Here is a 26,805-nt window from a genome sequence, read left to right as displayed (position 1 = left end):
GCTGTCAGTCTTATCGTGCGCGGGCTAATTTGTAAAACACTGAAGGTCTGTTTCCTGCTCTGCTCTGCTGTGTTGCTGTGATGGAAAAACATACACTGCCTGACACACAGAGGCGTCTTTGCACAGATAAACAGGCGGGAAGGAAAGTGACAATGTGTGTGTGTTCGTACCTTTGTGTGAGCTGCTCCATTCTGCTGAGGCTGTTTTCCCCTCCAGAGGGTCTGACAGAGAGAGCCACAGAGAGAGGGACTTTAATACCAGGAAGTGACTAAGGTCAAATTAACCTATGAGCTCAAAACCAAGTAGCAGTTGAACCACGTTCACACTCATTCACACACAGTACACTTTTCCCGCTTCTTTCCAAGGTCTGGTGAGTCTTGAGCTTATACTCATACTTGAAAACAAGGACTTTTCTTTGCACATCAACAACCCAAAATACCAAAATATAAAGGCAATAAACCACAGCTGTGTCCCTAATCCTGATCAATGCTGGCTGTACAAAGTATTCTGTGCTCCGGGAATGTTTCACCCTGTGACCTAAGAGGTGCCAAAGACTGGCAACCTCCCTGACATGGGAACACACCAACAGGCAAATCCCAAAAATAAAAAATAAAAACAAAATGTACAAAAGGGGACAAAGATTTTTAATTCAGCTGATTGGTCGAAAATTAGGGTTGAATGATTTTGGAACATAATCTAATAGCAATTCTTGTACTTATACTACTATTGCAATTAGGGATGGGTACCTTTCATATTTGAAACAATATGACACCAATGTCTGGTACCTGGTAATTGGTATCTGTACTCAACGGTACCAATTTTTGGTACTTTTTTGTGTGTATGTGGTAAAAAAATGTTAATTTGTTCAGTAATAAAATCTATTTTTTCTCAATCTAACATATTCATTCTTAAATATATAACCTTGTAATGCTGTATTCATGTCCACCATGGAAAATCACCTACTCTTCCACTCCACAGTCACAAGGATGCGTTTAGGTACATAAACATGGTACCTTTTGATTTTACGTGAATGGGAACCCTGTGCTTTTGGCAGAATTTGGTTGGTACCTATAAAAGTACCTAATTCAGTACCCATCCCTAATTGCAATTGTGATTTATTCATTTATTTACTTGGGAGGAAGGGGCGTTTATCTACTGCATTATTCACCAACACAAGCAATGAATTATTCCTTAGTATGACAAACACGACAAAGGGCACAGTCAACATATCAACAATTATTTCCTGTTGGCCGGGCCTACATGTTATGATGAAATGAGATAAACTGATAGGAGTAACATATCTTTAATTAACTATTACAATCACAGTTGCAAATGTGATTGATTTAACTTCAAGCCTTATAGATGTGTAGTATTTTTGCCAGAAAACCAGTGTATTAACTTTTGCTGGTTTTAAGGTAGAACTAGTACAAGTTGCCATAATCCCTCTAGGTCTGTGTACATGAAACTTTTTGTTTGTTATTTTTTTAATTGCAGCCTTTGTGGTTTGAAAATTCCATTCTGTTACATTTTGATGTCTGTTTCAGTTCGATTAACTGTTCAGCCCTAAAGAAAATTCGACTACCCATGTTCATATAATGCTGATTCATGAACTAATCTGCTTCCACTGATACCGTCATTATCCTGGTTTGGTCACCTCAGAGGTCTTGGGGCAACAAAGAAATGTGGAAACAGATCAAACTTCAGTGGTTTGCGTGTTAATATATTTTATAAACCTCTTAATGTTTATTTTCTTCAATAATAGATAAAACCTTTGGAAGGCATTTTGTGACACCCCCAGAACAGGCATGTCCAAAGTCAGGACAGGAGGGGGGGTTGGTAGGTTATTGTGGTCTGATGCCTATTTTCACACTGCCCCAAATTTTATCTTATAACATGTGGCTGAGGCTGTGGTAGAGTAGTTGTTTTTTAGTTGTAGGGTTGAGGGCTCAATCCCAGCTCCTGCAGTCAAATGCTAAAGTGTCCTTGAACAAGACATCTAACCCCAAATTGCTCTCACTGTCAGTCAGTGGTGTGTGGATGGGTATGAACATGTTGGCTAAGACTGATGGTTCCTTACGATAGAAGTTTCTGCCATCAGTGTGTGAATGTGGTGTAGATGGGTTAGGCACTTCAAGAAAGACTAGAGGTGCTTTACTTAAGTACTGGTCCTTTCATAATTTATATTAATAATGGCACTGAAATGAATCATGTTGTAAAGTGTGTGTACATTAACCACAGCTGGTCATTGTCCATATCCTGTTCTGAAAATTGAATCTCGCCTCAATGGCGCCCCCCAGTGTTTTTAAAAAGATGAAGCCACTTTTTTCAAAGGAAAAGACGACTGGTCTTCATCTCCTGTGCTCGCTCTGTATGTGGTGGACTGTTTTAACGCCCTCACCTTGTATCAGAGCGTTACATAGAGAAAACAGCAGGAGGCAGCATGGTTGTTAAAGAGACACCATCTTGAGGGGGAAGAGACAGAAAAGCCAGATCAGGTCTGATACCTGCAGCCTGTGGGTCCATCTGTGTGTTTGAAGTGAGGATGAGACAGACTGAGGCTCCTACACAGTCAGGTAGCGAATAATAGCAGCAGATGAAAAAGAATAAGAAGAGGAGAGAATCAAATTCCTGATTTTCTGGCTATTAGAGGTAACGATCCAATCCACACCACCACCGCTTGTGGTTTGATCCCCGCATCAAACAAAAAGTCTCACATTCATCGATCCATCAGGACGAATAACCCAGGGTTAGAGGAGAAACATCACAGATTCATCCAGGAGTAAACCTCCACAGCACCAGAGACACACCTGTGAGTCACGACCAGTACAAACGCACCTGTGGCCAGTATGAAGGACTCGGGAGTTCTTGCAGGGAGGGGGGGAGGGGAGTCGTCGCTGTCCCAGCAGTCTGGGTTAGAAGGTCAGAGGTCAAATGAAAGCAACATAAAGACGTTGTGGAGAAGAGAGGTAAGAGATCATCAGTCAGGGGATAAGAAAGGCTAAAATAGCGAAAGTCAAAAATCCTAGCTTCTTGTGTTGAGTTGCAATGAGTGTCTGAACTCTGTGTAAATATTAAATAGACAGACAGAAAGGGATAGGATGCTTCTTTCTTATACTTTTTTCTCAATAGAACATTTTGTTGTGTTTTATGATATTTTCCCTCTAAATTTTAATTTTTGTAGCCTCCTGTCTCGTCAATTTCCCATGAATTGGTTTAAAAAGTTCCAAATCACGGCTATAAAATGTGAAATGAAAGGAAGTTTGCACCCAGGAAACAAGCAGAAACCAGCTCCCTGTCAGAGCAGCACTTTGCACGATGCCACTGGATTCCTACAACCCAAACAAACAGCAGCCATCAGCATTTCACGACCCATCACAAAGCGCCACTTCACAGCCAAAATGAATAATGTGCCAGAAAGCCAAGCAGACCAAAACAACAACAGTCCTCAAGACTGTGAGGCAGAGATTTCTGCATTTGGATTCAAATATTTGGAATAGCTCAGAAGTGCATGATGTTTGATGTCAGAGTTCTGAAGTTGAAACTTGGTCCATAAAGCTTTTCCATAATTCTAAACCAAGAATAAAAAAATACATTTCAATGCAGTTTTTTCCTCTAGGAACTGCAGCAGACATGACAGACCTTTTTTATTGACCATTGCTTTTAAGTTTGTTGGGCTGTTAACTTCCTTTATCATTAGCAAAAACAGCCCCAGCCTCTGTTGTTAAAACATAGTTGAAGACCCATCTGTTCAGACTTGGCTATATTTAAACTGTCTGCCTGTTTTATGTGATCTATTTGTATTTAATGCTTCTCTGTTTTGTCTCTTTAACCTTTGAGTATAAAGCATCTTTGTGACCTCTGCTATAAACAAATTTGACTTACTTACAAAAAGACCATAATACTCGGACATATTTTCCAACTGCGGTTAAATAAGTGAAGTTCCCACACATAGTACAGGTAGAGAACACCCTTCTATGTAATTAAAAATACAAAAACTGAGGTAAGCTATGTTTTTTTTTTTGTCATACTCATGTTTTAGATTAAGTAGTTTTTTGGCAAACAACTGTCTGATGGACAGTCAACCATGTCAGTGCTCTAAAACTGTAAAATAAAAAAGTAACAGTTAAAAATGTCCCTTAAATTTAAGGTTTTAATAATAACAATGAAGTACATTCAGTTTCTCCACTTTGAAAATAGAAATGTGTAGTACTATTTTGTTAAGTCTCTGTATTTTATTTGTTTCCTGCTGTAAACTTTTATACATCAAAGAAAAACAATGCCATCAAGGACACACTGTATTACTTAAGTAATCGTACATATCCTATAGGAGTACATATTGGCAAGAACCTTACAATACACATTAGGATACTTTGGTCACGATACAATAATATTTGGATATCATAATATTGTGATATATTGTAATATTCTACCAAGTTACCTACTTGATTCGAAACAAATTTTCTGTTTTATTGTATTTGAAATAATGAGTCAGATGCAGCGTTTCATAAACACACTTTACTTAAAAACATAAAGTGCATCAAGTTTGTCACTTTAACTAGTGTGACATTAAACTAATATTGTAAAGAAATTGTTAGTTAAAGACATGTCACTTGATGTAACCAATGTTACTCATAAAAACTCTAATATTGCACAAAAAATGACTAAGATTAGGATTTTATCAGTCTACTACACCGTAAAAAAATAAACTTTAAATGATTTTAAACTAACTGATCCAAGAATAGAGAGAAAACATTGATGTTTATGGCATCAAAACCCACATCATCAAATTTAGCAATAAAATATTTCAAATTAACTCTGAAGTTTATCATAAAGTTTATGGGCAACATACAGCAGAGTAGCTCTTTAGCGCCATCTACTGCAGTGGAGGTGCAGAAGATGTATTATACTTTCAACTTACCTAGAATATGATTTTTTATTTTGATAAAATATCAATAGTAAGAGTTGAAATATTGATATATTATTACAGGTCAAAGTATTGCGGTATATTGCTGTAGTGATATTTTTTTCCACCTCTAGTATCCTATAATCATATCAGCTGTACAAGGTGGTGGAGAGGCTAAATATTCCTTTTCTTTAGTATTTTTTTTTTCAGGCCCATAATTCTGCAATTTTCTGAAGATTGACCAGTTTTAAATAAACTTAATAAATTTCTAGTAAATATAAATAAATTCCCATCATGCACTCTCACAGTCAATACCAAATATTTAAAAATGCAGTTCAGTTTTAAGTCAACAAGCTTTGAACCCATCAAGATCCTAACATCTCAAAGCCAAAGTTCAGCTCAAACCATTCCAAGTCCAAATCCATCACAGCAAGAATCCGATTTCAGAATCATGTGATTTTGAAATCGACAGAGGAAAGAGCGCCCTCCGTCCTCAAAGAATAAATAAAGCGCATCAACACGCCGCCGCCATGACAGTGAGGTTGTACCAACGCAGCGTGACACCGCTCTGTTCATCCCAACGTGCACAGAGTCGTGTGTTTATCAGCATCATGCAGAGTTGATCCTTCACCATCCAACATGCACACACACTTCTCTGCACAAGGGAAACCAAAACACACACCAAACACTGTTTCCTGTCTGTGGATTCACTCACACACACTCATACACACACAAGCTGAAAGAGAGAGTGGAGTTGTTTTGACAGATGTGTTTGCCTGTTAACATTTGCAGCATTCCTTGCAAACTGAACCAATTAGTCACAGAGCCATGCTTCATATGGAGCTATCTCTGCTGTTTGTTTCCTCGTGTTTGTTCTCTTCTAGCTTCTGTATTCTCGCAGCAGTTTCATGTGGTGTGTGGTGGGCGATGGAGTGATTAGCATGTGGTCTGTGAGGGACCTGCCTCCTGAGTGACCCTGAGTCTAACATGTGGTTTCTCTGAGCGTGTGAGAGTTAGTGGAGGTGCCCACCACTGTTAAGTAAGAAAACTCTCCACACTATAAAAAAATAAAACAAGAGTTCAAGCTAAACGAAAAGCTAAAATTATAAATTCAATTTAAAATTTTGATTGGTGGGTTACAGAATATCTAATTACCCACAATTCACAGCAACAAGTATGAGTTACAGACTGTAAATGTGAGCTCTAAGTGTGTTTGCTGCTTGATTATCTGGGTTGGGGCTAAAAGCTGTTAATGTCTGTGTTTGTTAAATGAATTAGTTCACTCATTCACTGAAAGCAGCTGGTTGACGTACTTGCTGTGTTTGTAGACGGTGACAGAGAGCTCTGCCCTGCGATCGACATCGGCGACACCTTCCTCATTGGCTGCTGTTCTCCGTGGTAAAGGGACGTGGTCACCCTGGCTGTTGCTGTGGACACATTAGTACGATAACCCTCCTTCCCTCCAGACATCTCCCCGTCCCCCTCCTCGTCTGAGTTATCTGAGTGCAGGGGGTTGGTGAAGCTCAGGGCAGTCCTGACAGGGGTGGAGGAAGAGGAAGAAGAGGCAGAGGACAGATGGGAGGAGGAGGACGAGGACGGGGCGACACGTTCTGAGGAGGAGGAAGAGGAGGAGGTGGTTTTGAGGAACTGCTTCTCCGGGCTGTTGCAAGGTTGAGTCCATGCCGCATGGCCGGCCTTCACGTCGGCTCGCTCCCCTCCTGGCGACTCCCCCTTCTCGCTCTTCACAGGGAGGTGGTTCGGTCTGGAGAGGACGCCTCCATCTGCGTTACTCTCTACGCAGCCGCCCACTCCTCCCTCCGTGCCCGAGTCCTCTGAAAGTGAAGAGCTAGAAGTCAGCAACGACTGGCCGGACCGGGCTTTGAAGGCGTGGCTTCTTTGCAGTGCTCCTGTGTTGTTGGTGGAACTGCTACTCGTTCCTCCTGCTACACCCATCGAGGTGGAGGTGTCAAAACTACGAGGTCCTTCCTGTAATGGCACCTTCTTGATCTCGATGCTGAGCTTCCTCTCGATCCGAGGAGCACCGGAACATTCAATCGCTGGGGAGAGGGGTGAGGAGGGCGTCTGGCTTTGGCCTGATTCTGTTTTTGTTGACGTTGACGACGTTTTGTTGTTGTAGTTGTCATTCAGATCAAGGTTGGAGACTTGAGTTTGCTGCTTTAGACTCTGGAGGTCCTGGTCTTTCTGATCTGAGGGGCTGGTCTGCTTGTTTGTACTGAGTTCTGACTGGTTCTGCTGCATGTCTGTTTCTTTGTTCTGAAAACAAAAGACAGTGAGATGACATCACCTGGTAATATGATAACAATAGGGCATCACCTGAAAAGAATAGACCTCTTTAACCTCTCAGACCCTGTATGAAGCATTTTACCTCCACTCAAAAAGAATCCCAAATCTGAAACATCAGAATTAATAACAATTTTTTTTATAGAAAAAATTATTTGAATTTCAAAACGTACTCACAATCACTTTTATTTTACAGTTTTGATGCTCATATTAACTAGGGAGCATCAGTTGACACTCATTTAGATTTGTTCATAAAGTAAACATTATTTTTACTCGTCAACTAAACCATCCAGGGTTTTTTTTTTTTTTTAAGTGAAATGTGTGTCCAGAAGCTCAAAGTTTTAATGTAGCATTAAAAGTTTTACTCTTTAATAAACTCTCTTTTATACTTTACATTTATATATTCACTGTACTTTTAATGGAGATGTTATCTGTGTTTTAATCCTGAAAATGCTGCTTTTATTCTTTCTCAGGCCAAATGACAGACAGGATATTGGTGGCGGCACTTCATGACTCTGTTTTGAGAAGTCCTTTATAAATCAAGTTTATTTTTCTTCTTATTATTATTATTATCATTATTATTATTATCAACAGTTTGTTCATTTTAGCTCTTAACTATTATTAATGCATACATGCTGACATTCCAATAAATTTTATAAGTTCGTAACTAAAGAAAATCCCAGATTTCAACAGTTTTTGGATTAAAATCTATAAAAGTTAAAAACTAGAATCTACAAGCAGTGATAATAAACCCATCTTGTAAATCCTCTTTTCAAGCTTTAGCGATTTCAAACTTTGAGCACATTAAGATTCACTTTTTATGTCTTATCTGACAAAACTAAGAATCTGAGCCATATGTAAAGCCTTCTCTGTGTTGAGTTCTTGTTTTATTCTCGTTAGGCTACCCTGTTTCTGGTTGATTACATAATTAATCTGTCAAGTTAGTTGTTGCTGTAGCTGTCTTTATGTGCTGCAGAAGAAAAATCAGCTCTGTATAAACTGGGTCATGGTAATTCTAATATAGCACGTGTTCTTTCTGTCAGTCTAAGCTTGTGTTAAATATTTCAAAGAATGAAAATGAGACATGTTCCTGAATAAAGAATTTATGAACCAAAAAAAGAAATAATTATCAGATCCTGAATGGAAACGTGTGCAAAACCTCAACAGCTCAAAAGTTTGTTTTGCTACATTTAATCAGAATCAGTCCATATAAAAAAGATAAAACAAAGACAAGCTTTGCAAATGAAGAAATACACATCTGAAAATCACCTATCTATATGTGTATCATCGTGTACACTTCTACAGTTAAAAGCTCACCTGTGTCTGTGCAGTAGCCAGGACATGTATAACAGGTTTGGGGTGGTAGCGGTCGTTGTCCTGCCGTACGTTGGTGACGGTGGGGAAGGCTGAAGGGGGAGACGGTGTCAGGATTGGAGGAACAGGGTGAGGTTCTGGAGGCTGCAGGATCTCCTCCTTGACATCTCCTTCAACCTGAGTACTACAGAAGCAGAGACAGGAAGGAGAGACAAAAGAGGAGAGAGATTGAGTCAACAACAGAAAAACAGACTTCTTTAAATTCCTTCACCAGACGTCTCCAACCCTCAGAGCCAAAAAATGCACTTTAATGAAACACCAAGCTCAAATTCACAGAGATGAATAAGACTGACAGATTAAAACAAGATATTTCAATGTTCATGTGAAGCAAAAGTGACTTATTTGAAATGTGTTTGAAGGTCCTCCGACACAGAAGTAAAGATGTGGAAAATGATGAAAAGGCCAAAGTTTCATCACTCTTCAAAATACTTCCAGACATTTAGAGCTTATAGCTTAAATTATTCTCTGTCTTTAAAAAAATGATGAAACCATAATGATGAAATGAACTTGTGCTGAGTATATTTTTACCACTAGGAGGCAGCATTAAGAAAACCTTGCTGTCAGTACAGGCAGGGTGCTTCTGATTTTACTCTGCGGTCTCTACAGTGTGGACAGCTCTCATCCTCATTTAAAGATATTTGATTACTTCATGCAAACTGAAATAGGCTTTTAATTTCCCTGACAGAGCTGATTTATCTGAATGTAGCTTTTTTATCTGGGCTGTTAATGAAGCCAAAAGAGGAAGTGTTTAAAACTCTTAAAAGCTAGTTAAGCTCAAGCTAACTCAGCTCTTTCTGTGTTCATATATTCAGACACACACTTTCTTCTGTCTTTAAACTACTTCCAAACAAACCTATAGACTCAGAGTGTAGGTGTTTGTGAATCTTAAACAGGATACTGAGGTTTGATGCGAGCCCACCACACACCCACAGAAAGTTTAACATTAAGATATTTTTCCACTCCACATAATGGAATATCACGTATGCATACTGTATTGTTAAGAACACACACACATTTAAGAAACAAAAGGCAGTGAAAGGATGTGGTGATGAGCTAAATGAAAAGCACATGACTAGAGCTGGAGCTAACATAGGACAGCATGATGTGTGTGTGTGCAACAGAAAGGCTGTAACTTTAAAGAAAAGGCTGTTTTTTAAATTCATAAATCCCTGATCTTATATTTTTCATACTAATTTGAGTAACTGTCGCCGTTTGCTTTCGTTTATAAACAAAACACACATCTACTCCCATAGTTTACCCCGTGAGGACTTCTCTCTACATCGTCTTCATATTGTGAGCGAGCACAAGATTAATTTCATAATATCACAGATTATTCCCACTGCTGCAGATAGTCTCCATGGGGACATGAATCACTTGGGTGATTCAGGCCCTGTGGCTCCCCGTGATGAGATAAGATGAAGCTTAAAATGATCCCTGAGGGGAAAGTGAGGTATTACAGAAGCAAACAGCAGAAATAAGTAACAGAAAAACAAATATGCAGGAGGAAGAAGGGAGGAAATTGAGGTTAAAGGCACAGAAAGTGGAACACTGGGAATATTCCATGAACTCTGCTTTTTGGTCTGAACAAAAATGTTAAATTTGGGGAATAAAGTGTGAATTTCAGCCCCTTGAATCATTTTTTAAAAATTGTGTGAAAAATAAGAAGTGAAAAAGTTTGAAACTATTCAGAATTTACTCTCAAACATGCTTCAACGTCTCTCTTCTGCCCTGAAGAATAGAAACTCTCAGACCGTCCGTCCTATTTTTGATGTGCAGGCGACTAAATAACTTTGCTTACCGCGTATGCTCAAGTGAAACTCCTACACACACACACACACACACACACACACAAATGCACGTCCTTGTGAGAACTTTTAAATTTATGCAACAGCACCACCCACAACAAGTGCACTGTGCCCTCCACACATATGTACTCCAGAGAGAAGATGCTGCATTTTTAATGATAGCAGGTTGGTCTGCAGGGGTGGAATAAAAGAGAAAGATAAAGTTAAGAGAAACACACAGAAGACAGCAGATTTCAGCTGCACTTAAACTCCTGTTTTGATTATTGATTATGTAAATGTTCGTCTTTGACTGCAGAACAAGAACTGAAACCGAAAATGAGAAAAGTTATTGAAACAAATGTGAATTAAATAACAAAAAGGAGCTTTGACTAACTCTGTTAGAGCGCAGAATGTCATTAGAGTGGAATTACACCCCAAGTGACAGAGAAATACACCACAAAAAACCACAACCACTGAGTATATATAGAGTGGACAGCATGGCGTCACCATTACCATTGTATGGCACAGAAGCCAAAAAACCCCAGTCACAGGCGCAGGCATTGGCAGCCAAAGAATTACTAGAGGCTGTGAGAGAATCTGAATGAAGCGGGGTAAGAAAAATAATTAGGGCTGGGCAACGATTAAAACTTTTAATTGTAATTAATCGCATGATTTCCCTGATTAATCATAATTAATCGCATTGTGAAAGTGCTATAACATCTGTCATGCAAACACTAGATCAGTACTTGTTATACAGTAATAGTTAAATCACATATTTAGGGTAAATCAAATTTACAAAATGTAAACACAAAATTAAAGCTTATTGCCACTGTCAGGGCATTAAAGTGATACTCCGGGATGGAACAAGTAGGGTCCTATCACAAGGTTTAGGGCAGAAATTACCCCTACAGCAGTGTTTTTGTGCAGCAGAAGCCCAGAGCGCTCGCACCAAACACACCCTCCCTGCTGTCAGACAGTTTCCTCTGCACTCAAACGGGGCCATTTTTTACTTGACCAAAAACACAAATAAACGGACTCCCACCGTAAAACTCTATCGGTCTGCATTCACGCTTTATTTAGAGAATTTTCAGCGCGTTACTTTCACACAAAAACACCGCCAAATAAGGCTCTAGTTCTCATCGTGTCTCTTCGTCCTGGATGACTACCTGCGTTTGTTTATATCTGGCACGCCGTGCACGCAGACTGATACACTAAGCGGCGAGCGCCTTTAAGTTCGGTGGCGTTGCCCCTCTTCTCCATGCTTGTTTTGGTTATTCATTGTGTTTTTCCGCCAATTTCACTTCCGGTTCCACCGCGGTCAGCTACAGACATTTACAAAATCAAAGCATGTGAGCAACATGCACTAATGTGCGATAAAATATTCAACCGCATTAATAGATTTACGGGTTAACGCGAAAATAACGCTTTAACTTGCCCAGCACTAAAAATAATATTTTCTTTCTTTTTAGAGTCTAATCTCTTCTTGGCTATCCCTCCCAACATTGTTTACAATCCCCGAAAAAAATACACAAGAATAGCAGCTGTCAATCATCCTTAAATGCGACATAAAGCCTCGCTCTGAACTTCTAATAACTAATGAAAACAAAACTTTTCAGAAAAAATAGGACTTGAATACAAGGCAGCCGAATGATATCTTCAAATCACCACAACAACCACACGTGAGAAATATTTCTGCGAGGTGTATTAATTTTTTAAAGTTTGACCACAGCCCATCTGGAATGACTGGGGAGACACATTTTTTGACCTATACTGCAGCCAGTCACTAGGGGGAGCAGTTTTTGGGGCGACCTCACTTCAAGTCGAGCAAGATGACGTCCATTGTTTTAACAGTCTATGAACACAACACAACACCCAAACATTCATGTTATTTACAGACAGTTTAAAAGAGTTTAGAAGCAAAATATAATTTTTTAATCTTTGTTTTATGTTTTTTCTTTCGTCCTGGCTTATGTTCAGTGTGATGTAGGATTCATCTTTATCTCTGAATATGATTTCAGATTAATAGGAAATAATTTGCAGTTTGAAGTTTTTTTAAGATTTAATTTGTTCTGCTATTCTGTGTACTGTTCTTTATGAATTGATAAATGTATCTGTTCATCAATCTGCCGATTTACCTCTGTCTGTCAGTCTGTTCAATGTTTGTTAAACTTAGCTACCTAACTTCTCATTACAACCAGAGCCAGGCCCTGCCCTGCCTGTAGCAGACAACCATGTTTGTTCGTGCCTGGTTGTGTGTGTGCATGTGTGTGTGTGATGGTTGTCTGTACGGTAAAGAAACAACACACTCAGACTCACAAAGTTCCCCAAACCTGTCGGTGCTGACCCCAGGAATATGAAAAATGAAGAAAATGCTGGAGGCTGAAACACTCATTTCTACCAGCTGCTGTTTGTTGTGAATGTTAAAGTTTGAACTTTAATTGAAGTGACAACATTTTTCTGCTTTGGCTCTCTGTATGACCTCAAGGCTTTGCTGTGACAGGATACTCATTGAGACCTGCACACCAATCTGTGATGGGAGTACTGGTTTAGTAGCTGTCCAGAAGCCAGACACACACTTAGCTCTGTGCCTCTGTGTTAAAGGGAATTGTGGTAAATTACTTTTTTCAGGGGCACTCAGCTTGGACTCAGTTTGTAATATGGACACAAGTAATCATTCGATTTGAATTTGTTAAACACACTCCTTAAGGTTGATCAAGATTAGAGAATTCTGGAACAATGTGTGGATTCATCTCTGTGCACTTCAGTTTTCAGACATGAAACGCTTCAGACTCGCTTTGTTTATGGAGTATGATGCCCATCCCACCCGTGAGGAGGATATGACTCTTCAGGGTGCGGCTGTGAAATCATGACTCAGTTTATGTGACCTTGATGCCAGCCTTATCCCAGGTCTTCCAGTTTAATCCTCTCTCTCTCACACACACACAAACACAAAATTCCCCTTGACACCCACACTCAGACTGCTGGAGTGACCCAGGGGGAGTGCGGTTGGCAGAATGTGGACCAGGTTGGTAAGAATAGCTCTCACCATCCCTGGAATCCTCTCAGGCTTAAACCAGGCCTTGACATTATTTCTTTAGGAAACAGAGGGATGACACAGACAGAGAGAGGGATTCTGGGATTTAAGAGGGAGATAAGAAGAGACGGAGACAAACAAATGTAGTCCTGACCATCAAGCTCTGCCCCACTTCCAGGAAGGATTTCTAATTTGGCCTCAGTTCAAGTTTGTATGTTTTACTTAGAGCAGGAAGAAACTTTCAGTAAACAGATTACTTGCAGCTACGACCAAAAATAGGGAGCTCTGAAAAATGCTCTTTCCCAACACACTGGTCTGTTCAGAAGATAAATTAAGCAGAGAGAAAGTTGTAATGATTTTAGTGGAACACACTAAAGGTCAAGCTGGGACTAAAATATTGATTTTTGCTGCACTTAGGAAGGTTAAAATTAGGCACCAAACCAAAAAAGAGTTTAAGAGGAAAAGCAAACGATGGAGTGCTTTAAATCTTTACTGTTTCAAATGACCAGCAGGAGACAACAAAAGAAGCTAATGAGGGAAAAAACAACTCCTCTCAGATGATTTATTATCTCACTGAGTTTCCTAATGGTTTTAATTTGGAGTGTCAAGCCCTCACCACAGCAAAGTGATCATTCAGTTTTTAATGAGACCATCATTTAGGGTCAACTTTATGAGCTCATTTGTTATTGACCAATTTGAGACAGCAAATTTTTATACAAGGAAAAACTTCAACTATCAAAAGAGTGATGATGACTTTGACTTTAAAATCATCTAAAGTCCTCCTTCATGAGCAGACGATTCAAACTAGAGCATCAAAATCTTCAGTCTGAAATACATTCTTTCTCTCAAAGATGGTTTCTGTCAGTAAAATTTGTGTTTTGATCATGGAAAAAGGATGTCAACACTACAGCTCCGCCAGCCCATCCGACTTCTTCTCTGAGCATATGAACAGTCAGCACATGTTGCTGAGGCTGTTTGGCTTTACTTTTGTACAATGAGGAGGACACAGAGACACAACATCCACCTCTATTTGTACAGTGGTATCATGACTTGTGTTCCAAATAATGACTTTATTGAGCCGTCTCGTAGCTTCAGATACTTCAGGTACTTGCAGATACCCTACCAATGGCACAGTGAACGCCATGTTAAAAGCTGCAACATCTGTTCACTTTAAGCGGTTAACTCACAGTGGAAGCATCAGTGTTGCGCTCGCATTTGTGCTTGCTGGTATTTTGCTTAACTTTCACACTTTATTCAAAAGAAACAGTTGCAACTGTACATTATTGATTTCACATACGAGTAACTTGAGCTCTGAGCACCATCACTGAACTAATTAAACTTCAAAGTCAAGGCACTGCTGTTTATTTGTTTTTCAACTGGAAGGTCCAGGAACTTAAGTTCTTAGTAAAACAAGACACTGCTGCTGCTGCTCATTCCATCACAGGCTGAGAACCTGGGTAGATCATGTAGATCAGGCCAGTGACATTTGGAGACAAAAATAAAAGTAGTTGCAACGCACAGCCAGACCAGTAGGGGGTGCTAAGGAAACAGTGAATGCCATTCGGCGTACATGACACCAGAGAAGGAGAAGGCAGGTAGACATCGGCTGTTTTCCAAACGCCCTACTACACTAGCAGTGCCTACTATTTTGGCTGAAATTCAGTCTGTAGTAGTCAGTGTGCGAAAACTTGCAAAATCTGGAGTATACTAAAAATCCTCGGATGTCCTACTGATCCAGGAAAATTTCTCAGTATGCAACGGACCAGTCTACCAGGCATACTGTTTCCCACAATGCACTGCGCCAATGAGGTTTGTCTATGCTGTGGCAGGTTTTGGTGAATTACCGCCATCAATTGGAATTAATCAGCATTATAATTACAATACAATATTAACGTTAGACCGTGCATTAGATAGAAGTGAAGTGATGTGAAAAAACACCCACATACTTCTACAAATTCATTAGCCCATATAAATCATTAATTCACTTTTTAAACCATAAGTAGATTATATAGCTGTAAAAAATTAAAATCCCTCTTAGATTTATTTTCAGACAACGATATAACTTTTGGTGTAAGATTAGAAATCAAGAATGATGATTCTGTGTGATATGATTAACAAAATAACAAAATGCCAAGTTCTGCCAATTGCTTGTTTTGTATATTTATATTAAAGGCAAAATAAACAACATCAGCTGAAGCTCCACCTTCTGAGACTGGAACCCAGGGCAGTATACTACAAAACAGACCCAACAGAACAGTTATACTACATACTACAAGCAAAGGCAGTAGGTAGCATGTAGTGCTTACTACATACTGCATTCACATGTAGTAGGTGGGTTGGAAAACAGCTATCATGCGCAGCACTGCAGTTAGCCTGTTAGCATGGAGGAGATTTAGCCTGATGGCTTGACTATCGGAGCATGGAGACATAAATCAACTCTCGTCTCTCTTCTTTTCAGCAGCACCCTTTCAGTTGCCTTATTTTCTTAAACACGTTTTACTTTCTTTGTATCAAATCAATTTGTTTACCCCCCAAAAATAGATTTTTATGTTGCTTCCCTTTCCTGATAAGGAGCAAAATTGTAACAATACATATAAACTGATGTGCATTATAGGGATAGGTTAAAATATTGATTAACAAATCAATGCATCAACATATTTCAATATTTTGATTTTTTATATTTTTTATTTCATTTCTTTTTTTTATTTTGCATCCAATTCGCTATGGATTCAGCAAATCCTCTGAATCGATTTACATCCTGGCAATTTGGAGACCAAACAACAACAAAAAGCAGACAAAGCAGCAGCAGAAGCGCAAAGCCAGCTCCTTCAGCTTTGAAGTCTGACCTTTGGGTTGTTGTATTTCTCCAAAACCTGAGGTTACATACCACATATGTTCACATGGGCATCAAAATTGAAAACTGGAGCATATCAATATCAAATAGAATCGATAACAAATCTACTCGCAACCTACAGAACTGAAATCGAATCGAATGAGGAGGTTCTTAGCAATACCCGGCCCTAATGCATTAGGAAAAAAAACATTCAAAATAAATCAGCTTTCCTTGTACAGTCTGGAGTGTTAAATTTAAATACAGATGACTTCAAAGTTAAGAGAGAAAAAACAAGACGCGCAGAGAGGGAATGATTCATGCACAGGCGAAGGAAATGCTTCCAAACTGAACAGTTTTAGAAAAATGCCCTCAAGCAAAAGATAGTCTAATGAAATGGTCCTCTCTGACGTTGAAGAAACTGTACTTAGGAACATGAGAAAGTGTTGGTGTGTATTTTTATGTATATGACAGATGCAGGGTGTGTGTGTGTGTGTGTGTGTATGTTTTAGCTATATGCCTGCAAGTGGAAAAAAATACCCATGTATTTGTTCACAGAGTGCCAGATGAAAGATTTAACAGCTCCTCCCCAGCATGCACTTGGGCGGTGTTACACGCAACAGTACAGAGTGTTGCGGAATATTGTTAAGTGTTGCAAAAACATTTCTAAATACAGCTCCTCCTCAGGCCACGGGAGCTACTAACTGTGAAAGTGAAGTTAACTTCAGTGAAGAGGAGCCCGGGTGGATCTGTGGGCTGACAGGGAGATAATGTGTCAGAGAAGTTGTGGTGTGTGTTTGAAATGAAGCGGCTGTTTGGTCAGTTTTAGTGTGTTTTCATTGTGTGCATCACACTAACTGCTGTAACTCTCCTCCTACTAAACATCGCTGCCCACTGAGCTCAGTGACGGGCCACTTCACACCTACAGCTCACTCCTGTGAGTCCGTTCATTCATCAGTGTGGAGGATGAGCGTGAGTTGATTGTGTAAAATGGACAGGAGGAAAAAAAGTCTTGATGAGCTCGTCTTACCTGCGAATGCGGGGAGGTTTAGGAGGAGGCGTGTCCCATCTCTCGTCATCTGATTGGTGGCTCGCTTTGTCAGGACTGCTTTCATCCTGGTTATGGAAACAGAAATGTATCAAAAATTTAAGTTCAGTATTTTAACACAGATTTGAAATAAAACCACAAGTATGATCGGCACACACTCTCATAAACATATTGTCTGGTGCATTATTCTTCTGTCCTGCTCTCCCACCTCACATCGTGTCTTATTTTTTCCATAAGTGAATTTTTTCAATTGCTTTGCAAGATATTTATTGCGCAGAAGACATCCAAAGTTTAGTCTAATGTTTCTTCGAGGAGAAAGGAAGTGCTGATTTAACCCTTTCAGATTTGTTGCACCTGGACCTGGTACTGGAACCTGATAAAAGCCAGACTCCTGCTACCTCTCTGTCTGTCACTCTGCCCATGCAAGACCTTCTCACACTGTTTCCTTGATTAGGCTTCTGAGTTAGTTCAAACCCATACACACACTACTGATGTTACAGACTGAACACACCTCCTATTCTCCGAGGGGAAATTCAGCAGTCACAGCAGCAATCAAGAAAACAAAAGTAAGAAAGTGTAGAGAAAGTGCAAAAAGGTCCATAAGAAGATAGATGATGACAGCTTGTCCATCATTCTCCAGTTCAGCCAGTCTCCACCTCCACAGGGTCCAGGACTGAGCTTCTTCAGCAGTCTGTTCAGTCTCTGTCTCCTGGATCCTGTCTGCTCACAGCAGGTGAAGTTCTTCCAATGTGGCGTTGGTGTCTGATGTTAGCTCCGTTAGCCTTGTCAGTGAATAGCATGATGCTACTCTACCTTCTAGTATTCCCTCTGTTGCTGGGTTAGCACAGCTAGCTCGTCCATCTTATTGGAGATACATCTTACGTTCACAATAACGATGGATGGAAGGACAGGTCCATGTCGACACTTCTTAGCTCACACCTTAGAGCCATTACGTCATCCTCACCTTCTTCTCCTCACCTTGTGAGGAAACACCAGGCATTGTACCAGTTAGCATTGACATGCTAAAGGCTGCCAACAGCTGATTTCACATGTAAACAATGCAGCCATGGTTACATGTAGGATTTCCAGACAAACACAGGAGAAAAAATAGTAAAAATATCACTGAAGACACAAACAGTTTGGTGTCCACGACCAACAAATGAGCCAAAGAACAAAGAAGAGAGTGCTGCTATAACAGGCAGCCACAACAGGGCGGGGCCTTGCAATTTACCAACTTACTTTGATAGTTTCAGTCTGACATATTCCTGACCTGGTTTATCATCAAATTTCAATATGAATATTGAGTAAAGTCTGCTTTACTTTGCTTTAAAAGCATCTACTTTTTTCTGAGAGTCCATAGTCAGAAAACTTTGCCTGTCCTCTCTCTTCTCTTTCATCTTTCTGCATCAGAAGTGCAAAGTTGCAACAAAATTGCTCCACTGACAGACTAAAATTGTTCCTGAAAGATGCTCTATTCCTCCCTCATCTTCCTCTCAGCCCCCATCTTCCTCTCCTCTCTTCTCTCCCCCGTGACTCATTAATTTGACTCCCTCTCAGTTCTGGTAATGAGAAGATGATGGGACGACTTCAGCTGAGGAGAGGGGGTAAATAAGGTCTTCTTGGCTCAGGGAAAACAGCTCCAGCGTGTTCGGCTTTGTATTCGTGTGTATTGTGAGAATAAGTTTGTTGGGAAGGTTTCTGCAAACAATGGCGCCTGCGTGTGAGCAGAGAAAACGCATGTGGGTTGTGTGTATGTGTAGGCTTATTGTTCATGCTGCCATTGAGAGCACTAATGTGGGTGTTTCAGTCACTGACAATGGCTGACTGGACGTGAGTCAGTGAGTGTATGGACTGAGTCAGTGCTTAAAACTTACAATGCTTCAATGAGTGTGTGTTTGAGTGTGTGCAGGGATATGAAACACAGAAAACACAGACCAAAAACACAAACAGAGTGTCTTCTGACGTGAACATATCCGCCTGGATTCGTGTGACTGGCTCTTTCAAGGGTCTCCCTTTCCCAACGGATGCATATCTATTCTCAGACTCCAAGTGCATGATGGGGGAAAAAATAGGGTGTGATGTCATCATAGCTTCCTTAGCAGGAAGTCAGCTCCTGGATTTCTGCCAAAGCACTCTCTCATCATGTCTCTATGTCCTCTGAGTTTTACGGGTTCGTCAGTCACGCAGCATTGTCTCACTCATCGTTTTCTCCTCTGGTTCATCTTCACACATCCACAGAGAGGCGTCGATGAGTAAAGTACTCCAACCACTGTTCAATTTAACAGCTATTGTTTTCTTTTCTTGTTTTGATTTGTTTAGTCGTAAAAAATTAGCGTATCAGATTTTGTGTTAACTTTCAGGTTAAAAATCCAATTCCAGTGTCATTGAAACCCAAAGGAGATGCTTGAGCTTATGCTTATGGGCCTTTTTGCATTATACACTTTCTAATTTTCTTTTTCTTATATTGTTGCTCTGACTCCTGAATTACCCCGGTGATAAATAAAGTATATTCTATTCTAGTCTAGTCTATTTTGCAATGTGGAGTACTTATCTTTTTCACAGAGATAACCTTTCAGGGCTGTATCAAAGCTGATATTATTTCCAGGGGCTTCTGTCTTAAGATTCTGATTTTGGAGCACCTTTGGAGAACCTCTGGGTATTTCTACTAATTTAAAGATGCTGAGATCTGTTTTAATTGCACTCCCTCGCCACCTTGTGACCCGGTGTGTTGGCAAACTGTTGTAAATTTCTTTAAGCCAGACGTGTGTTTGTTTTGAAATTAAATGAAGATCAGACGAAACACATTTTCTTTGATCAAGACAACTTTTTAAAAACTTTTTATGCACTGAGGTACGGTATCTATCAATACAGTTATGTAGTGCTACCGTTTGAAACGCGACATCAAGCAAATGTTGTAGCAGCTGGCTATACGTTAGTGATGTCGGTGTTCCGACGTATCTGTAGGCTAACGTGACAACAAGTAAACACTGTCAGTTTGTAAATAGTTTAGTAGCTGTTTATATTTAGTGTAGCTGATAGCCTGGTGCTCTGAGACATGCCTGTAATGTGTAACGTTAATAAATCCTGGTTAGCTATGTCCTGCCAGTCATCTACCAAGCAGAGCTAACGTAACCTCACTCTTCATTTTAGTTTTTCACTGCAGAATAACTGCTGACTGTGGGTTGGAATGAACATTAGCACAAACAGATTAAAGGCTAATTAGCTTTTAGCTCAGGCTGTATCACTCTCCTGTTTAGCTTTCTTCTGCTCTTCTGTCCTTTTTCTGTCTGACAGTTAGGCTCCTGTGTCCACCATCACTACAAAATTAATCATAGAAATCATTTTGAGAGACTTTTTCAATATCACTTTCAAACTCCTCACAGCCCCTTTAAACACTGAAGTTTAAAACTGGAAAAATTTCAGAGTGACTTCACCCACTTGAGAGCCGTGTTTATATTGCTGCATTAAATCAATACTTCAGCCTATGCCGTAAGTCCAAGAAGACCTTCTCTGACCCAGAGGCCCATGTGAAACTCTCGTAGTTCAGAGCTCGAGCCTTACTCAGACATCCTAAGCACCAGTTACTGATTCTCAAAACTAGTGCCAGAGAAGCATTAACTCTGTGCTGATTTAGAGTTAAGAGCTAATTACAGCAAAAGCCTGGGGGATGTTATCATCACTAAGAAGATGATTGTAAACACTGAGCAGTGCCAGTTAAATGTAAAAGACGTAAGAGTTACAGACTCCAAAAGTGAACAGCAATGGTCTGAGGAGGAGGTGTAAAAGTGCACCCAGTGTTAGAACGACATATCAGCTATCACAACCTACCCTGAATTGATGCACATTAGCTGCATATTTCATCTCCTTTCCATTCTTATGTGAATAATATAAGTCGTGAATTAATGATGAAACATTTCATGCCACATTACATAAAAGGAAACAATAAGACTTTTTAATCCTGCTTTGTCTGATGTGTTGTCACTTTCCTAACTGACTCCCTGCTCCTCTGGAACATGTGAAAACACAATTATGGGAGAAAAATTCTTGCATCATCTATTTTCATGCTGAGGGTTTCTGCAAGTTGCTCTCAGATTCACTAAAGAGCTTTTCTGTTCTGAACTTCTCTCACGGTTCCTTTAAAACAATTTCTCAGGGTTCAGAGAGGTACGCTGACACATACAAAAAGGAGAGCTGCGTTTCTACCAGAAGAAGAGACAGAATAATCTTCTGCTTTTGTGATTTATGTCACATGAGTACTCTCTCCGGGTTTTGTTGTAGCTCTGGGCCAGTGTGAAGAGCAGAACAAGGAGCTTATTAAGGACACTTCTCATGTGTTTGTTTGTTGTGGAGTGTATTTGGGGGCAATGAAGAACACTGTGAAGTAGACTGACAGAGCAAAGGGCTTTCAGGCTCTTTTAAAAGAGGTCTGCGCTCCTCTGAGACCTCCATGAAAAGGTGAGATCGCTCTCTGTTTTTGGCACAAACTGTGACTCTGAGTGTAAAGAGCAACGTTTTCTGTTTGCTCCCCTGTGACTAATTATTTTTGTGTTTTTTTTCTCCCCCTCCCAGCATGTTACTCAGCCACATCCTGTCTTTCTTTAACACCAGATGACGAGCACAATGCGTGTGTTTCAGGGTGTCGTACCATGCCATCATGGATCTGCGTGTTGGTCGGGCTCTCCAGCTGCTGCAGTTGTTTCTGGAAGAGCTGAGCGATGGCTCGATGGACTAACTCGTACTGCTCCTGGAAAGAGACGGGAGAAAAGAAGAGGTAAATACAGGAAAAAGTGAGGGGGAAAAACATAAAGACAGCTCCAGGACATTTTCATCACCACTTCTCTAAAACATCCATTTCCAAGGATTTTCCTAAACTCATTCCAAGTCAGCAGTAACAGTAACTCTGTGACTTATCTTATCAGCCCCACGACGCGCGTGGGAGGGAAAAACCACAGAGTAAAAAACATGAGAGCACGCTGGGTGCTTTGTTCAGCAGAAATACTTTCATTATACAGAACCAGAGCCACCCTGAAGATGTTTTAAATTTAGACTCCAATCAGAAAATCACATGTCCAAAACACAAAGGTTTAAAAGGTTTAAAAGGTGCGTGCTAATGTGACTATGGGAAAACAGACTCAACCTGTTGGAGAATCTGAAGCCTTCAGCTAAACAGGCACAGGTCCTTTTTAAACCAGGTGTGCAGCAAGCTAAACAGGAACGAAAAAGTGTGAAGTAGGATGTGTATGTGAGGAACATAGCTGGGCTGAGCTGAGTTAAAATTCTTAAGAGAAATATTGAACTAAACAGAGCAAAAGGGAAATCTGAGTATCTTAAAAACTGATGATCAACAACTTACAAATCTGAGTTCAGCTTATTCATACATCTTGGTCATTCATTTAATCCTTTTCCTGCTTGTTTTTAAACTATATATAATCACACTTTGATACACACATCTTGAATGGTTCTGTTTGTCTTTCACATCCTTTTTTTTCTATATTTGATCAAACACTCAAGCTAATTTGTATAAATGGAAGTTCATTTTTGGAGGCAACTATTGACTACAAATCCCTCATTTTCAATTAAATAGCACATCCAAGCTACAATAACATGCTTAGCCACCAGTTAGCATCATTTTATCAACACCATATGAGCAAAATTTGCACTTAACCTGATCTTTTTGTTTATATTTTTTTACTTATAGTTTATTTGCTTTTTATGAGGTTACAACAACTTTGGTGTCAGTTAACAAAAGTGCATATAGCCTCCTAGTAACTCATCCATTCTCTTCAATCTCTCTGGTGGGGTATAAAGTGAATCTAATTGTTCCATTTTCTTTGACATATAGATTGTTGAGGTCTCAAATTGTGTGTGAAGATCTCCATGTCATGTAGTTTTTCCACAATGTCCAACTAATTTTCAGAGTAGGGGGGGGGTTCTGGCTTTCTTAGATCAATCAATCAATCAATCTTTATTTGTATAGCGTCAAATCATAACAAATGTTATTTCAAGACACTTCAAAAAAACATTTACAGGTCTAGACCCGTAAATGTTAATAAAATTTTATTAGCAGAAACCCAACATCAAGACACCACAAGTAATATTCCAACCAGGTATCTGTTTTTGTTTTCAATATTTTCTTGTGTTAAATTTCCCAGATACAGCTCTTCACATGCCTTAGGAATTTCATAACCAAAGATTGTTTTCATTTCTTTCCACACTTCATCCTAGTACTTACTCATTTTTTACACAGTGCCAAAACACATGAGTGTGGTCCACATCATGTTTCCCACACTGTCTCCAGTAAGGATGTGGGACAAGTGAGGATTTACATCTGATTCTCCAAAATCTCTTTTTGTGATGCTGAAGCCTTTAGTCTTTCTCCAGTTCTGAGTCTCACCTTGCTGCACCTGCATTACTGGAAACTAGCTCTGATGCTTTCTTATGTTATTTGGAATCTATGATGTTATTACAGAAGTTTATTGTTATTTATTTTCAAAAAGATGCCCTACATATATTGTCTGGCTGTCATATCACATTACAGTCAGAGGGTGTTAGAAACAAAGGAAAAAAATAAATTCTGTTTTATTATTAAAAGATTAATTAAATATTCATAAAGCACAACTCATCCCTGTTATCAATTCAAGTGCTCTAAAAAAGCAGAACAAAATTCTTTCTTTTTGTTTCACTTGAGAAGACCAAATGAATTTAGAAAAACTGTTAAAAAGATAAGTTAAACAAACCTTTGTCTGGACTGCAGAATGTCGTTGCGTCCTCATCTCTTGGATCAACCGAAAAACATTAAAATCTTCTGGAATTTTCTACAAAAGAGAAGAAAAAGAAAGGTTAATTATCTTTAACCTTTTGAACAATCACTGTGATTCCTTGGGATTGTATTTATGCAGTTATGTCTAAGGGATGTGTAAGAGTGTGTGTGTTTGTGTTAAACACACCCCAGCTTTGAGGAGGTTCCACGTGTAGTCGATAGCACAGATAGCACCCGTCCTCCCACAGCCTGCACTGTAACATCACAGACACATGAGATTCAACAGGAGCATAAAAACACAGACACACACTCTTCTCTTTATGAGACACATAAATTATCTAAAATACAGACTCTTTAATGTCATGCATGAAAGTCTGTGGAGGAAAGCATCCTGGTTCAGACCGGATGCAGACAGGAGCTGCACAAATGCTGACATTACCTAACATCAGGCCTGACACATCCAATCATAAAACCTGAGCCCATGCTGTCAGGGAACCTCTGCTGCTCTAACAAGCAGAGAGTCTGCGCACACATACAGTACAGTGAGCGCACTACGACCCACACAAAGCTTTATTACAGACGCAGAGACACAGCTTTAAGTCCTGCTGTGAAACAGAGGAACCAGGAAGTGTCCTCAGGCTGCTCATTAGAACTGATTACACACACATGGAGGACGTGCGTGTGTGTTTGTGAGTGAACACCCACACATGTGCACAGCAAAGGACCCAAATCTTTTTTTAATTTCCTTCTTGTTTGCTTCTCTGTTATTTGAAGTTACTTACTGCTGGGAATTGCTAGTTGCCTCAAACCTTTTGATTCTGTTATCCAATCACTACGGCAGCTCAAGGTTGTCTTTGAGTACATGTGATAAATCATGGTATAAGTTTGGAGCTGAGCCATGAATTTAAAAAATAGGATCTAAATTCATCTGGGAGTAGATGTGAATGCAAAATTTCTCTTGCTGTGTTAAAACTTGATTTCAGAAACAGGCGAACAATCACTGTCAGCCACCAGTTGCACATTCTTACCGCCTCCTCCACTGAAAATCTTATGAATCATTCAACTCAGAGCATATGTCAGAAAAGCAACACCAGCGTGACACTGCATGAAATACTTGTTTCCTCTACCCAGCAGCTGATCTCTTCCTTTTAATGTTGCTGCAGTCTGTGGTGAAAGTACCTGCAGTGTATACAAATAGGGACGTCATCATTCTCTTGGTATTCTCTCATCAGTCCGATCATGTCCAATATGGAGTCAAACGATGAGGGCACGTCGTGGTCCGGCCAGTTCATATAATGGAACTGTGTTATCCTCCGCGTCTCCTGCAGGGACAAAAAGAGGGAGACATTTTTTTTTAAAGCTGATGTGATGAAAGCTCTGCAGATTCAACCATGAAGAGGAAAGATGAGATGTACGCTCACTGTCCAGACAAATGGTGCCACTCCACTGATGTAACAAAAAATGAATTACTAAACCCAAAATATACAATGAGCCCACTTTTTTTAGATGTTTTTTAATAACAAAGAATCATTTCTCATCTCAGGTCAATACAACATTAAATAGAGCTGAAAATCTTGAGGACATGAGGACTTACGTTCTCATATTCCACCACCAGAGTCCTGATAAAGTAGTCTGTTCTGGCCTGCTCTGATTCCTAGAAAACACACACAGAGGGTAAGAAATTCAAAATGTGAGATATGTAGAAGTCCAACCAGAAACAAATCCCCCTTCTCCTTCTCCTGTTACACACACAGCTGTGGTATCACAGATTACTCACACAGGAGATTCTGAAAGGGCCAAAACTCATCGGCTCCTCCCCAGGCAGTGAGAAGTAGCGCTCGCACTTTTTCTAAACGGCAGAGAAGAAGAAGAAGAAGAAGAAGAAGAAGAAGAAGAAGAAGAAGAAGAAGAAGAAGAAGAAGAAGAAGAAGAAGAAGAATTAGCTGTGGCTGAGAACTAAATACCAGAGCATCACCACAGTTTCCTGTGTAAACAGTCACACAGCTACACACCTACGCTTCTGTCATTTTGAGCATCTGTTGTAACCAGGTTAAAAAGTCAACAGGTTTCAATGAGCGTTTTTAAGAAATCCTGAAGGAAAGCGTTCTTCTGCATAAAAAAGTATGAAAATGTGCACAGACTTTGATGCATTCAATGAAACAAACATGCTTACCCTTCCCATTTCAAACTCTCGACAAGCCATTACGATAACCTGCAAGGACAACAACAGGAAAGATTACAATCAATGTTAACACTCAAATAGCTGAAACATTTCCTAAATACTCCTTGAAGTTGCAGGTAAAAGGTTGCAGGGGCTGACCTGCAGGGTATAAAACTTTAAGACAAGCTTTGAGGTACAGCAACCTTTAAAGGTCCCATATTATGCAAAAATCACTTTATTAAGTCTTTTAGTGAAATTTGTTGGTCTTTGGCTTTCCTCCCAGCCCACAAAATGTGATATCTAATGATGAAACCTGTATTTAGTAGTGCTTGTGAATGTAAAATCCTGACCTTAAACGAGCTGTTTGGATTTTGGGGATTTGCCGCCATCAGCGATTCCCTTTTCTGACCAATCAGGAGCAAGTCTGACCCGATTGGTCCACTGGAGCAGATACCCCCAAACCTCCCATCACTGCTCTTTTTTTGGCTGTAAACAGCCACATAGTTCCATGCACAAGCTTCCTATCCATTTAGTATCCACTTAGTAAAACTGTGCATGTGTGTGCTAGTCACTTCATGGCCGACTGCTTTTCCAACTTTGGACAGTACAA

General features: G+C 39.8%; 1 protein-coding gene across 4 annotated transcripts in view; it reads right to left on the bottom strand.

Moving 5' to 3' along the window:
* ptpn12 (protein tyrosine phosphatase non-receptor type 12) overlaps positions 1 to 26,805 on the bottom strand; it is a 60,160-nt gene that overhangs the window by 5,643 nt on the left and 27,712 nt on the right. For 3 of the 4 annotated variants that reach the window (XM_074698034.1, XM_074698032.1, XM_074698033.1), the window contains 12 exons: positions 26,208 to 26,246; positions 25,812 to 25,883; positions 25,629 to 25,688; positions 25,214 to 25,356; positions 24,222 to 24,288; positions 24,012 to 24,089; positions 21,920 to 22,018; positions 17,257 to 17,342; positions 8,522 to 8,702; positions 6,217 to 7,177; positions 2,836 to 2,907; positions 171 to 221 (listed from right to left, as the gene is read on the bottom strand). In XM_074698034.1, coding sequence (XP_074554135.1) covers positions 171 to 221; positions 2,836 to 2,907; positions 6,217 to 7,177; positions 8,522 to 8,702; positions 17,257 to 17,342; positions 21,920 to 22,018; positions 24,012 to 24,089; positions 24,222 to 24,288; positions 25,214 to 25,356; positions 25,629 to 25,688; positions 25,812 to 25,883; positions 26,208 to 26,246 — 1,909 coding nt within the window. The remainder of the gene's footprint in view (positions 1 to 170; positions 222 to 2,835; positions 2,908 to 6,216; positions 7,178 to 8,521; positions 8,703 to 17,256; positions 17,343 to 21,919; positions 22,019 to 24,011; positions 24,090 to 24,221; positions 24,289 to 25,213; positions 25,357 to 25,628; positions 25,689 to 25,811; positions 25,884 to 26,207; positions 26,247 to 26,805) is intronic. The other variant, XM_074698035.1, reaches the window with a different exon arrangement.

Source organism: Halichoeres trimaculatus, unplaced genomic scaffold (assembly GCF_033239565.1).
Source record: "Halichoeres trimaculatus isolate MK-OKI-2021-1 unplaced genomic scaffold, fHalTri1.1 fHalTri1_scaffold_21, whole genome shotgun sequence".
Classification (NCBI taxonomy): domain Eukaryota; kingdom Metazoa; phylum Chordata; class Actinopteri; order Labriformes; family Labridae; genus Halichoeres; species Halichoeres trimaculatus.
Note: the sequence above shows the minus strand (reverse complement) of the source record. Positions and strands in the feature narration are given on the sequence as shown.